We start from the raw sequence: 14536 nt of genomic DNA, 5'->3' as shown, positions 1-14536 counted from the left end.
TTGAGGTATTCTATCTTTTCCTTAAATCATCCTTTCTTTTCCAGATTCTCTTCACCCTTTTCCTCTTCTCCGACAAAATAAACCTGTAAACAATTTTCAAACAGACTAAGCTTTCACTGTTAATACAACTGGATTCCTTAATCAAAGTTTGGAGTTCGATTTTAGCTTCAGCATAAACTTCTTCTGCTCCAAATGGGTAATCCATTAAGAGTGGACTAGTTGGGTGCCAAATAGAAACTTGTTTTTATCTTTATAAGATTTTCAGTAACTTTTTTAGTTTTAGTTTTAGTTCCTTAAAATGTAATTTGTTTTGTTACTGAGGGAAGGAAGTCATTGGGCACTGATAATAATGGTAGTTTAAAATGTGTTTTAATTAGGTTACTCCAGCTGCGGGCGTAATTAAGCCTGAGCAAAATGTAGAGATTTCAGTTCGTCATGAAGATCCTCATTCCTTAGAAGAATCTTCAAATGGCGTACCACAGACCTGGTGGAGTGAAGACACCCGAGATAAGGAACTGATTTTGATGGTTCATGTACAAGGTAGTTCTTCCCTCCAAACTTCATGTCGGAAAATTCATGTGCGCCACTGCATGTCTGCAAAGACAGTTCGAATTGACTCAAAATCCAACAGTGCTAGAAGAAATCAAATAAGCTAACTGCATAGATTAGTTTCAGAAATTTTGTAGTTCCACACTTACTCCAGTGGTTTATGACTTGGACATTAAAAAATATGCCTAAATGGTAGGACCACAATATGGGACATTTTTTTCATATTCTTGTTGAACATACCAAAGCTCTTTCTGCTTTAGAACAGGTTAGGTTGTCATAATCCCTTTCTATTCATTCTCTGTATTAGTTTAATATTTAAGAAATCATTGTTTAAAAGTTTCTCTTGCTTCTTCTTAAGATTATTTCTTTCATAAACCATCTCTCAAAGATATACATATTCGCCGATTAGTAATGCGTAATGGTTATTCAGCTTCACCCCAACCTCCGATCTACCTCCAGTCAGTTTCTAATTTATTAAGATAATCTTTTTTTTTTAAATATTATGATTTTTATTATTGAAATAATAGAAATATAAAATAATATTACAATTTAAATTATAAACACTTATAATTCAATTTTAATTATTAATTATAATTCATCAATTTAATCCACTTACAAAAAAAACTTCTCTAACTTGAAACTTATGTGAGTATCTCCTCTCGATCAGGGCATCTATGAATAAGATCTTAGGCCTGCACCTCAGAAATACTTTTATGTAAAACAGTTAAAAATTTATGGAGTTTTTGTTGTAGAGGTGAGTAGGGTAAGTGCTTGAAGAGCTTGGTATTACTTTGGTTGTATGGTACAAGATGGTTTGTAGTTTCTTGTCGTGATGCTGATAGTTGGAGGTGCATGTTTATGGTGCGGTTTTTTATTTGGGATATCTTCTAGTATGGTTTTGATTATATTTTGAATCGTTGTAATCTAGAAATTTATTAAATTATATAATCTGAGATTTAAAATTTATCTATATTTTTTGGATTGGACAATTCGAAACATATTTTTGTTTTTAAAAAAATGTTTTAGATTGACCAATTTGTAATACAATATTGTATTTTAGATGGGTGTACTTCGGAATATTTATCAGGATTTAGGAAATGTTATGGTCATGAACGTATTTTTAGATTTGAAAAAATGTTTTGGATTGACCAATCTAAAGTACAATGTTATAGTCATGAAAGTCTAATCCAGAACGTGTTCATGGATCCGAAATTATTTTCCAGATTGGAGTCTAACGTTTGGCTTATGCATTGGAGCGTCTAGAGTTTGACTTCTGAATTGGAGCGTTTAGCGTTTGGCTTTTGAATTGTTCAATTCATAACATATTTGTGGATCCAAAAACACCTTCTTGATTGACTACCAAATGCTAGACAATGTACTATGGAACTTTTTTATTAGGCATAAAGTTCATTTTGTGGATTTTATGGATTGTTGACATTATAATAAAATGTTTATTTATTATTTGTTAATGTAAATATAGGAGAGTGATTGTTGAAGTGTAAACATGAAAAGATTAAGTGTTGTTGATCTTTGAAGAGCTTTTTAAGTCTCATTGGCTTACGTCAAAGGCTCGAAAGCTGTGAGGTCATGGACCAAGTCCATTAGTATAGTTTGATGGCTTATTCCCAATCTTGAAATTTATGAAGAAGATCCTATTTTTAGTTCTAGATAGAAAAAAAGAGACAAATATCATGGTAATTGACAGATATATGAGATTAAAGTTATTATAACTAAACATGATTATAAAACGAAATGAAAAAAACCTAAGATAAAAAATCACAAAAACCGATCCAATAAATAGAACAATAAGACTAGGAACCACGGTTTCTCCTTAAACTATATACTATATATTTTAGTTGAGAGACATTCCTTCTACTACATCACATATTATATAATCATTAAATAACTAACTATTACTTTTTTAATTATAATTTTCAATTATAAATTAATAAATATCTATAACTATTAGTAATTTTTTTAACATATAATTCGTTATCAATTTTATTTCTAGTTTCGTTATTAGTCGAGATTCAAAGTAACATAAATATATGTATTTTTCTTAACGACATCTTAATGATGCTATTTTAATAAAGTAGAGGTCGGAACAAATTTTATTACTATAGTTTATTTTAATTTTTAAATTTAGTAATTATTTTTTTAACATTCACTAACAGTTTATCATAAAATTATTTTATTTTATAATTATTTTTATGAATATTTTTTTATAAATTTAATAATATTTTTAATAATTATTATAAAATTGATTTCTATTTTTTTCATTTTTGTATTATTATTAAAAAAAGTAGACACAACCACAAACTTTGAAAAGAAGAGAACCACGGTGACGGTAGTAGGAACGACAGCGATGTCGTGACCTGACGACAACGACGGCGTAGAGAACAAAGAGAGCGATAGCGCCTCACGAACAGAGAGAGCCTTCCGTAAGGAGAGGGAAAGAGAGCCACGAAAGCTTCCGCGAGTAGAGACAGCGATGTCGGTCTTCCGCCAGCAGTAGACGACGAGAAGAAGGAACTCTAATCCGCGATCAGCAGAGGAGGCGAAGAACGAACCCTAATCGCAGTGAGTTTTGTTTATTTTCCTCACGAAACGATAATCAATGGCGTCGTTTTTGTTTTAAAAAAATTCTCCTCTGAACTCGCCAACTCGATTTCAAGCTCGCGAGTTTGGCCGAGCTTACCGAGTTCACGGCGATCCCATTGAACCTACTCCAAAACCGAGTTTGCTTACGATTCTACTCGAGCAATGGGTGTGGGAACGTAAAACTCTTACGTTTTCACGAGTGTACTCGAGTTTGATAACCATTTCTCGGTTTGAGGTTCTTTTCATATTGGGGGTAGCAATGATTTTTTTGGAATGTCTATACGAATATCACCTTTTGTAAGCCTTAATGGGCTTGTGCTTTTTATAAACAGTGCTCTTAGAACGAGGCCCTCATTTTTGAAGACGGTGAACTTGAACTTAATTTTCCTTTTTCTTACTTTGGATAGTAGCTATTCTACTAGATGAGATATTTTGTTTTGCAGGTTGTTTAAGCTACCATGTACTTCTGATGGGCCTATTCATGCCATGCTCATTATTTTTCTGAAATTGCATGTTGATTTAAAACCACCATCAGCTATGGGTTCTGTTCCTTGTTAGGCCGAGCAATTTTTTTGGAACTTGTGTTATTGGATTGATTATCTTGCATGGCTTTGCTGTTCAATTATGCTTTTTCATGTTTAAAATTAGACTTAAGTCTTGGACCTTTTTGTAAAATACTTTGCTGCCCTAGTCTGCTACAATATGATTGAAATAAAGGTTGAACTCAGTCTTTGTCTGTTACATCTTCAACCTTTCTTTTGTTAATTGATGACATGACCATCCTATATTATTACTATTTTTTTACATTGGATATTTAATATTGTTCCGCTAGTTGGTTTGTTCTCCTATTCTTAGAGAATGTAACTTATCTAAAGTCGGTTATAAGATTTATTAATTATTAATAAGAGAGATTTAATAAAACTACTCAAAATCTTAGTAAAAAATGTTGAAATTAGTTGAGAAAGATTTAAATTTTAAATATTATATAATATTAGTTAAGATTCAAAAGATAACAAACCGCTAACTAGAGCTTATAAATACATCTCTCACTATGAAGAAGGGGGGACTCAACTTGAGTGCTCTGGTATGAAGGTATTTAAACTTTTGAACCAGAACAAATATATTTCAGATTATTTGGCCCTTTTCAGTTTTTTTCCTGACTGAATTGATAAAGTTTTGTCTATGTAGATGAGTCTCCTTAGTTCAGTTGATGGTTCAGTATATTACCCACCACAATTTGTTCTTTTACACCTTGGAAGGTGGTGCAAGAAATTCCATTATGTCTTTGCTTCTTTGTTTCATCATTCATGTTTAGTATTGAATGCTACACGTTAACCATTGTCATTGTCTTGTCATCATTTTGACATAATGTTACCATGTGAGATGTCCCCCTATGTATGCTGTTTGACTTTTATATCATTTTGTTATGGCCTTTGCTGAAAATCAGGATTTAGTGTAGATTAATTGATATATGATATTAGTGGAAACTGAATACTATAATTATGTCAATTAACACAAAACCAGCTACACTGTTTCATTTGGACACAATTTCAGCCTATTCATTTGTCTATTTTCTCTCTTTTATCTTGACATTTAGAGCCTGAAAGAGGCATCCTTTGCAACTGACATTGCTTGGTGGACTCAATTTGGACACAATTTCAGCCTATTCATTTGTCTATTTTCTCTCTTTTTTATCTTGACATTTAGAGCCTGAAAGAGGCATCCTTTGCAACTGACATTGCTTGGTGGACTCCCTTATTCCTAGTGACATTTTTCTTTGGTGAACCCATCTTCGATGTTGACGTACATTGCTCCTAAAAGTTTTCTTTGGTGGACTCACTAAATTTAGTTCTATCCACTCGCTAACATAATATTGCTCCTAAAATACAATTTAGACTGCTCAATCTAGAAATTTCAATCTGCTCAATTTTAGTTATAATCTTTCTGAACATACCACTTGGAAATATTTTATAGGCCTCAGGGTCAATTGTACTGGTGAAATATTTAACGTTGGTCACTTTAATCCCTAACTTTCACCAATCCTTACTTTAAAATTTTACAAGTGTGATGAGGTAGTGGAAGACTGAGGGAAATTCTGACAATTCAGTAGCACTCCAAGCTGCTTCCCGGTCACATTGATGGACATTTAATCCAACCTAGAGGCCAGCTTGCTCCTTTCCAATTGAACTTCATGAGTGAGGAACAGAGATTCAACCTCATCAATTGTGCAAGGATCAACTCTATTATTCACTGAAGTGACACAGTACTCTTCCATTTAGAAGACCATCGAGAACAACATCAAGATGGTCTTGAACAGAAACTGGAGAACCAGTTGAGATGAGTGAATCATCAACAAATTTCATACACAATAGATATTCACACATATTTTTCCCTTCTTTCTTTGTATTTCTTGCTCTGATCTGAACTTCGAACCTTGGTTCAAGTTTGAGTGTGGAAGAACTTTTTAATTTCTTCCCAAAGTTGCCCCATGTGTGGGCAGTCTACTACTTTCGTGGAAGCAAATCTGAGAGTGATGAGAAGAGCTATTCTTCCGTTTCAATTGAGACTATTTTAAAATTAAAGCATATCGAGAAAATGATAGAAAATCACAAATGAAAGAACTGTTGGGGATATAAAGTGGGAGATGAAATTTTTGCAGTATAAAGTTGTATTATTTATTACCAAAAGATTGTAAAATCGGAGAGGTATATTGATATATATGATCTGACAGGCTTGCTTGGGGGAAACTCTGTTGCTACAGTTAACAATAAAGTAACTGAATGAATCCCAAGTCCTTCAAATTGTCAACATTGTTCGCCTTAATCCCTAACTTTAACATATCTTTAAAATTTTCTCTATTTATTGTATTTGTGCAGCCTCTTGTATTTTATACACTTTGAAAATATTATTCAAGTGTTGGTACTCCCCTTACCTAAACCCATATAGTCTGAAAAATTTTCTAATTATGAAGAAGCATGATGATTAACTAAAGACACCGAAAAAAACTAGAATGAAACTACAGTTTGTGTACTGGATACAGAGCATGTATTGTGGTTGGATGTATGATATTTTCTGTCCAGGTTTCATTGATTAGTGATTTTCTTTCATTCCTTATAGGTTTATTCTTATACTTTGTTTTTGTTTTTAATTATTCATAATTTAATTCCCTATGATCGAAGTATGAAAGTATTGGAAGGACAAATTTATTGGATATATCCAAGTTTGTCAAACTTAATCTTGATAAAGCATCCATTTTAAGTTGCTTGTTTTCAAAATGTTTTAACAACATGGACTAATAACAAAAAATTTGAACATTACAGGATTATTAAAACATAGCTTGGAAAGGACTTAAATCAAAAGGTGGGGTATATTGCAAGCACCAAGACCAGATTTAAGTCTATTTGTTACAAAGCATCTAATTTTTAACTTGAACCAAAAAAAAGAGAGACTACGCCTTGCTTCCTTCGTCACCACCAACACCAAGTTTGTGCTACTTGAGGTTGTGCAACTAAAAAACTAAGAGATGGCCAAGAAATCTAAATCAGAGGAAGAATGCCAAATCATGATTCAAAAGAGTTTCCGAAGTATGTCAAATTTTCTTGTACATTTTCTTTCTTACCTTCCTCCCAATTTACAATATTACATATATTGATAATTGATAGAATTTAGAATTTAGGATTTTATCGTATCCCTATGTTATTTGGTTAATTGGTGGGATTGTGTCAACTTTCTTTGATAGCTCCAATGGTGAGGTTTTTGAGGGAACGTTTGGAGAAAGCTGGGTGTGCAGTAGGAGACAATTTTTTCAAAGCTATTACTTGCAACCAGGAAGTGGCTGGTTCTTATGTTCGTGGTGAAGGGGTAGGGTACTTTTATTTCCTTGTTCATTTACTTCTCTTTTTTGTTTTTTCATTCAAGTTAATTGTAATTGTGCTCTTAATGGAAATTGTGTTAACTATGTTTAACCTCCTGTTATGCTGGAAAGTTTGAATTATGGTTCTACATGTTCAATTAAAAAGCTGGCTGAGGTTTTGTTTGATGAAGAAAATAAGCTCTCAATTCTATTACTCTTTCGTTGTTTTGTTGGTTGAATTAGTATTGTGATCAATGCTTTACTTGGTTTGATGGTTAGTTTTGCAATTGGCTAGTATTCATTTCCTTCTGTGTTGGTGTGCCTTTCTCCCAGGTAAAACTGTGCAGTAATTATGTACGAATTCAAGATGACGTCAATCAGGTGATAATTCGTGAGTTAATTCATGCATTTGATGACTGTCGTGCTGCCAACTTGGATTGGTCGGATTGTGCTCACCATGCTTGTACTGAGGTTCGTACCTTACTGTGTGTTCCTATCAGGATTATGTCGGTTTTTCACAACTTTTACCTCCTAATTAATGTTTTTCTATGATATTGTAAAACAGATACGAACTAATCATCTAAGTGGTGATTGCCATTATAAGCGGGAACTACTACGAGGGCATGAACAGGTAAACTTTCTATTTCCCTCCTTCACATTCACTAATGCAACCCATTTATTTTAGTTGAATCTTTTCCTAGATTAAACTTAGTAAGTATCTTTCATGGTTACTTTTTAAATTCACAGTATCTAGTTATCAATTGGAGAAAGAGAAAGTATTAAGTTTAACTAAATTTGTCCTTCCACAGAAGCATTATTCTCATCTTAAAATTTTTAAAATTGCTATTTGATACATATATTGGTAATATCAAGCATCTCACAGCTTTTTGCTGCATTGCGCATGCACACATGAAGGTTCAAGAAGAGTACAATATAAAAAACTAGCTATTGCACTTGTATATTTTGAAACTAATCATCAAAGAAAAAGACCATTGAGATAAAAAAAATATTAAATGAGGATTTAGTTATAATCATTTTGTTTGAAATAACAATTTTAATTGAAGGTTACGTCTATTGTTATTGCTCTAATGTCACCCCATGGAAGCAATTAGTGCATTCTTAAAAGATTAAGATAAGGAAAAGCAAATCCTCATACCCCTCCTTTTAGTTGAATCCTCTTAACCAGATATACCTGCAGAAGTACTAATTATGTAGGAAGGTTTTCTATAGAGTTGTAAAGAGCTTGTTTAGATCTGATCTATGATGCTTGACTGATATGTATGTCAGATATGATTTGATCTGGACTAAGTAGGTTATAGGATCAAGATTGAAAGCCAAAAGATCACAGAACAATTGAAATTATCCATGCCAAAATTTGTAATACTGGGCATAATTTTCTAGGGATGTAGAATTTTGCTTGTTTAGCAGAGATTAGTGCAAATGTGTTACTGTTTATTGCAATAGAGTACCAATAAAGAGTAGAGAGTGCCTATCCTTTTCCATTTTCTCACTCTTTTAGCCATAGTATTGATTCGTGATGGTTAGTAAATGTTATTGTCATCAGATAATATATAACTCTAGAGCTATCTTTGATTTTAGACTGCATTACACTTTGTCTTGTATGCTTGTCATCCCAAATCCACATTACCAAATAATATGCAGTTTGTACATAGGAGCCATGCATTGCTAACATGATTTATGTTTTCTTCACAACATGACTGTTGAATTAGATCAAAGTAAATATAAAATTTAAGGTAAAGGGAGTTAATCACGAGGAGGCCTGGTTTAACATTAAACTTGAGAAAGGACATATACTTTCTAGTAGTAGCTAGGTACTTGAAAAATGGATTTTACTTCAATTTGGATCAAGGTAAGTTTGAAGGTTCAGAGTTGTAATGTAAGATTATGAGGTGGCGGTTTATCTTGTTACTGTGTTTTACTATAGCTTAATCGTTCTTATATGGTCTAATGATGTACATTAAGCATTGGTGAAGAAAGACTTGAGAAGAAAAACTTATGTCTTTTGCTCATATAATGACGTGGTGGTATTTCCAATTTTGTTGGATTCAAGCACATGTTTCTAAATTCCCATCCTCCTGAATGGCCATTCACGTGTAGAAGAAGAAACGTCGTCAACCATTTTTTATTGAATTCCTCAGTACAAACTGAAGCATGATTTTCCTTTGTCCGTATTTTTAATTTGTTATAAAGTCAAATTCAGGATCGAATTGAGAATTGGTCTACTTTTTCTTTTAATATTTTCATCTATGATGATTATGTGAATATTACATCAAATAATCACTTTATTTATGTTGTTTTATACTATGGGTCTATTTGGACAAATTTTTCCATAAAGACTTCTAGATAAAACAAATAAGAGGAAAAATTAAAATGAACTTCTCCATAAGTCAAAATTAGTTTATGCATAAGCATAAGCTGATTTGTAGAAGCTCTTTCATATAGTTTTTCTAAATTTTTAATTTTTAACTTAGGAACAGGCTGATTTTAACTTATACGAGCTCATTTCATTTTTTCTTATTTTTCTCTTATTAAAGTCATTAAGGAGAAGTTTGTCCAAAAGAACTTGCTATATCCGAACTTTACGTTCAAAACAGTGATCTTTGAGCTGTAAATAATGGTAAAATTAACATACAGATCGACATACAGTATCCTCTGCCAAAGTGTATTACAGTAACATTGCTCCTAGATGATGACATTAACTTCGGTCAACACCTAACAAGTGGGACAATCCTTCATTTGGGCCAAGATGCCTTGTTAAAGGGATTGGGCCATGAGCCCAGTCCAGAACAAGGGTATTTCACACAAGGACATACAGTGCCAACTGCCTTACAGTTGAAGGGTTTCTTAAATATTGGCTAAGTAGAAATGGATTAGAAAATAGTAAAACCATGCACTGAATTTATAAACTTTGTAGAAGCATAACTTTCAGTGCCAACTGCCTGTCTGACTATTACTGCTTCTCCCTAATACTTGTTACTCCCTGTTCTTTCTTTGGTTGGGGTGGGGGGGACAGTAGAATGTCTTCTTTTCATAAGCATATTAAAAGACTTTTACATGATTGGCATCTAAGGGGACAAAAAAGAGTTTATGTTTCTAAAACCATTTAACTTGTGTTTGGTACAGTTTTCTGTTTTCCTTCAAATTACATCTGTTGTTATTCTGTTGCTGCTGTCATGCATTCTCTCTTTGCTTTAGCGTATTTGATTTGATATTTTAGACTTTTTCGGCTTTTATTTGTTGAATACTGAATCGATGTAGTGTACTTGAAGGAATGTGTGAGAAGAAAAGTTTTGAAATCTTTGTCTGTAAACCCCAACTGCTCGGGTTATTCTGCCCAGGATTCCTTGGAAGCTGTATGGGATGTGTGTTACAATGATACACAACCCTTTGACAGAGCTCCTTAAAATCTACATGGTCGGTACTAACATATAGTTTAGCTGCCATTGGTGCTATTCTTCGCGGAATATTTTTGGTGGCGCCTGGCTTAGAATCATAATGGCCCCCTTGTTGAGTACTAGAAATGTGATTCAAATTGAATGCTTAACTTTTGTTAGAATTCTCACAAACGTAGTCTGTGGCATGTTACATTCTTCAGTTAAATTGTCATAGCCACATTTTATTTTGTAGACATGTCAATGGTGTGGCGACGTTGCACAATTTGTCATCTGGGTTTAGAAAGAAGCCTGCATTTTCCCAAGTTGGCTGAATCCTGGTTTTTGTTCTTTAGACCATACAAAAATAAATGAGATGGGGACGTTATATACATTGAGAAGAATATAATTTATTTCTCAAAGCATAGTAATTGAAGAAACGGAGAGAATAATGTTGTGCAAAGAATAGTGTGCCGGACTCGCAGTAAGTTGAAAGGTGTAACTTAAAAGCTATTTCTCAGAAAAATAATAAATCACACAATTATTGTTTGGGTGTTTCTTCCTGCACCCCCAACTAATGGCTCCTTACACCTCATCATTTTTGGAAAAGACTGTTGTTTTATTCTTTTTAGAAAGTTTTATACTTTTTAGAAAGTGTAGTGATAATTTGACACCCAATGTTCCAAATTACATCCATATAAATGAGGTGTCAAAAAATCATTTTTCTTTTAGAAATGACTTTTGGATTTTGGAACATACTTTCTAGAACATATTTTTAAATTTCCAGAAATAAAAAAAAATATGTTGTGGAAAAGATATTCTGAAATAATTTTTTGTCTTCTGGACTTTATTCTGAAAACACTATTTGTTTCTATTCTGGAATTTTTGCGTAGGCTTATTTCAGAATGTAGTGGTAGGAAGAAACATTTTATTGTTCTCTGCGCTGGGCTTAATGATTTGCGCTTAGCCTTTAAACATTTCTTGGCTTTTCATATTTTCAGATATATGTTCTTTCTCTTGTGATTTTTTATGCGCCTTTTGTTTCAGTATGTTCCTCACACCTTAATTGTTTCAAATCCAGAACAGTGTAATAAAATTCTTCAGATTCAGCTTGTGATAAATTTACCAGCGAGCTACTCAAATTCTGAAAATTATTAGTAGAATATCCAAAAGAATTTCAACAAATTTTTAAAGAAACTCAAGACACAATGGAATTTGCTACTTCTAAGAACTTGTTACTGATTTATTAACAAGTATAGAACTCAATTTTGTAAAATTAAAAAACATCAAAAGCTCATATAACGTAGCACAAAACAGTGTATATATGAGTCGATCAAAAGCAAACAACCAAGTTTTCAAAGAAAAGTACCAGAAGAATTTTGCAACAATTATGGAATCACATAGACATGACTGGATTTAGATCTGAAAAATAAAATTGACTCAATTGTAAACAAATTGCACCGATTAAATTTTGAAATAAGGCTCCAAAACACAAAAGTACACACAATGTACTCAATTGAACATCTTCATGAAATGGAAGGTTCAAAAGCGGAATTAAAAATTTGAACCGTTTAAAATTCAAACAACAACAAATAAACAGTGAATCCAGATTAAAATAATTCAAGACAAGTAAAATTAACTGTGAACAACACAAAATAGAAGGAAACCACTCAGTTCTTTAAATCGGGCTCTAGATACCACAGGACAGTGGTTCCATCTTCTAGCTTCTACTGAATTGTGTTGGATTGGAGTTGAATGACGGAAACAATGGAGGAATGGAGTCAAGGAGAGACTCTAGAAAAGCTCATGGATCCTTGGGATAGAAGTGAGGAGTTAGGAGAGTGATAGGTTATGTCTAATCACTTGGAGGGGTGGAGAATGAGATTAACAAAGTGTTTATCCTAAGAAGAGAAGACATAAGCATGATTGGTTGTGCAAAATGACAACATAACATTAGGTTAATTAATTTGAGAAAGCCTGGATACAAGACACTTATTTATAATGTAGAATCCGACCAAGAATGGAGCCAAAAGGGGAGAGGGAAATTCAAATTTGAAATCCTCTCCATTGTGTCGAGATTGCTTGCACAAAAAACATGTGTTTAATGTGAAAAAGCAACTCCAAGCGTGACTCTCCTTTGCCATGACTGACCTAGGGTGTTGCTTGGGTCAATTGAGCCCAATTAAAATCCTAGGTAGATTTAGAAATCCTAATCTAATCCTAGTTTATGTATGACCCAAATACAAGCTCAATAATCTATGTTACTTGACCCAATTTTGAGGCCCAAATTATTTACAAGAAAAAGAATTTTATTTTATTATTTACAACTAGGTCAAGGCCTTAAAATTTGCAAGAGGGTTTCTCTGCCCTTCTCTGTTGAGTCCCACTCTTCCTGGATTCTTCTGGCCATTGTCCTAGTAGGTCCTCTGTAAGGGGCTCTGCCACCACAAGGCAGATGAACAAGTTCACAAGCATCATATGCATGCTGGAGCTTAGACATATTAGACGATACAAACATCATCCAAGTGTCAAATGGAACACGATAACATGGAAGTGTCCATGCTTGATCTTTACATTCTAAGAATATTTTATGATACTGCGTTTATATTTTCAAATCTTATTTGAAATTTCTAAATTATAGAAAACATTAAATAATTTTAATGGATTAAATGTATTAGAAAGGATTTGAATAAACAGTACGTGATTGTAAGAGTCTTCGAAAAATAGTTTGAATTGTACGTGATCAAAGGTTTTTCGAAATATAGTGATCAAAGGTTTTTCGAAATATAATTAATGGAATAATATTTAAGTTAAAAGTAATTATGCTTCAATATTTTAAATCAATATTAACTTGGAAAGTTTTTAAATGTAGAATCAACTGTGAAATATCTGAGTATAAAAAGTTTATATAATTCATAGATATTATTTTAGTGATACCCATTATTTAAATTGTAAATTATATTATTCACTGATACTTTTTTTTGGAAACTATGAAAGGGAATTAAAGATTGCAAAAAGACGAAAGTAAAAGCTTCCTTTCTTAGCATCTGATACAAGGACAATGGAGTTGATAAGCGAGATTTTCGCCAATCAAGTTTTAAAGCAACATCAAGAGAATTTAAGTAAAGGAAAACAATACGCGAAGTTCTTTGAAGATTTTACAAGAAAAGAAATCACATTTAAAACACACATATGAAGTTTTCTATTTCAGTGAGAAGATGAACAATGCAAATATAGAAATATCTAAATCTAGAGTTGATCAAAGCTCAATGGACAGAGTTCATACAAAATGAAGAAAGTATTTAAAATTTAAATACAACTTAAATACGTGAAGATCACAAAGAAGTAATCATTTCCATATCGAGCGTTTGGTATGTAGGAAATGGTGAACAAAACCAGAAAGAGGATATCCAAAGGCATAAGTAATTCAAGCATCAACATTCATTGAAATGTTTCATATTATTCAAGAAGTGCAAATTGAACCAGAACATAAGTTTCCATATCTAATGTCTAACACATTGAAGAGAAAGAGCAACATATAAATCATAACATGTTCTGAATTCTTATGCATATAAAATATTTTTCCCATTCATGACTAATTTCTCTTATTGTGTCTATGCCCAACAAATATATGAAACCTCTAATTAGTACTTTTCAGAATATTTAAAGTGTTTTAAGATATATTCCAAAGAATCAAGACTACTGACACAAACTATGGTTCACATCCAATGCATGACATAATAGGCACATTAAAAACTTCTTTGTTGCCTATATTATATGAAATTGAACAAAGTTAATTTATTGAAAAACTAAAAATATAAAATTTAATAGATTCAATGAATAACTAAATGTTAGAATTAGAGGCCTAAAACAAGAAAGGGGTGAATTGTTTTTGAAAGATTTTCCCAAAGATTGAAGGTAGAGTGAAAAGTTATGCAGAATCAATCAATTGAAAATTATGTTCAACCAATAAAAAATTGTTTTAAGTTTGATTTCAGAAAACCAACAAGTGGTTTTCACGAAACAACCGATTGTTTATACTAGCAGAATTAGAAAACAATGTTAAAACAGTTTGTGAGTGTAGGGATAGAGAGAATCACATAAGATGTTTATATTGTTTCACTCTTAACCAAGAGCTACA

General features: G+C 32.5%; 2 protein-coding genes across 5 annotated transcripts in view; both read left to right on the top strand.

Moving 5' to 3' along the window:
• The window catches only part of LOC137806656 (type I inositol polyphosphate 5-phosphatase 12-like), a 5748-nt gene extending 4842 nt beyond the window's left edge, over window positions 1–906 (top strand). For both annotated transcript variants that reach the window (XM_068606877.2, XM_090300802.1), the window contains 2 exons: window positions 1–5; window positions 378–906. The exon at window positions 1–5 is cut by the window's left edge and continues 356 nt beyond it. In XM_068606877.2, coding sequence (XP_068462978.2) covers window positions 1–5; window positions 378–656 — 284 coding nt within the window. In that variant the 3' untranslated portion in view covers window positions 657–906. The remainder of the gene's footprint in view (window positions 6–377) is intronic.
• Window positions 907–2833: 1927 nt separating this feature from the next.
• On the top strand, window positions 2834–10787 carry LOC137806655 (mitochondrial inner membrane protease ATP23). 3 transcript variants are annotated; one of them, XM_068606876.1, is made up of 6 exons: window positions 2834–3129; window positions 6471–6734; window positions 6890–7011; window positions 7337–7474; window positions 7569–7634; window positions 10652–10787. In XM_068606876.1, the coding sequence occupies exons 2-6, from the start codon at window positions 6674–6676 to the stop codon at window positions 10697–10699; spliced, it is 435 nt and encodes a 144-aa protein (XP_068462977.1). In that variant the 5' UTR covers window positions 2834–3129; window positions 6471–6673; the 3' UTR covers window positions 10700–10787. The 3 variants fall into 3 exon arrangements, with proteins under 3 accessions (XP_068462977.1, XP_068462976.1, XP_090156700.1); XM_068606875.1 differs by having other exon boundaries at window positions 10294–10787; XM_090300574.1 differs by having other exon boundaries at window positions 10283–10787.
• The last annotated feature ends 3749 nt before the right edge of the window (window positions 10788–14536 follow it).

This window comes from Phaseolus vulgaris, chromosome 3, assembly GCF_051622355.1.
Source record: "Phaseolus vulgaris cultivar YP4 chromosome 3, ASM5162235v1, whole genome shotgun sequence".
Classification (NCBI taxonomy): Eukaryota; Viridiplantae; Streptophyta; class Magnoliopsida; order Fabales; family Fabaceae; genus Phaseolus; species Phaseolus vulgaris.
Note: the sequence above shows the minus strand (reverse complement) of the source record. Positions and strands in the feature narration are given on the sequence as shown.

Bases quoted from the DNA above. Each gene is read 5' to 3' on its own strand.
- LOC137806655 (XM_068606875.1), top strand. From the start codon at position 6,674: ATGGCCAAGAAATCTAAATCAGAGGAAGAATGCCAAATCATGATTCAA. The intron at 7,012-7,336 runs GTAGGGTACTTT...CCTTTCTCCCAG, and splicing joins CTTATGTTCGTGGTGAAGGG to GTAAAACTGTGCAGTAATTA. The intron at 7,475-7,568 runs GTTCGTACCTTA...ATTGTAAAACAG, and splicing joins CTCACCATGCTTGTACTGAG to ATACGAACTAATCATCTAAG.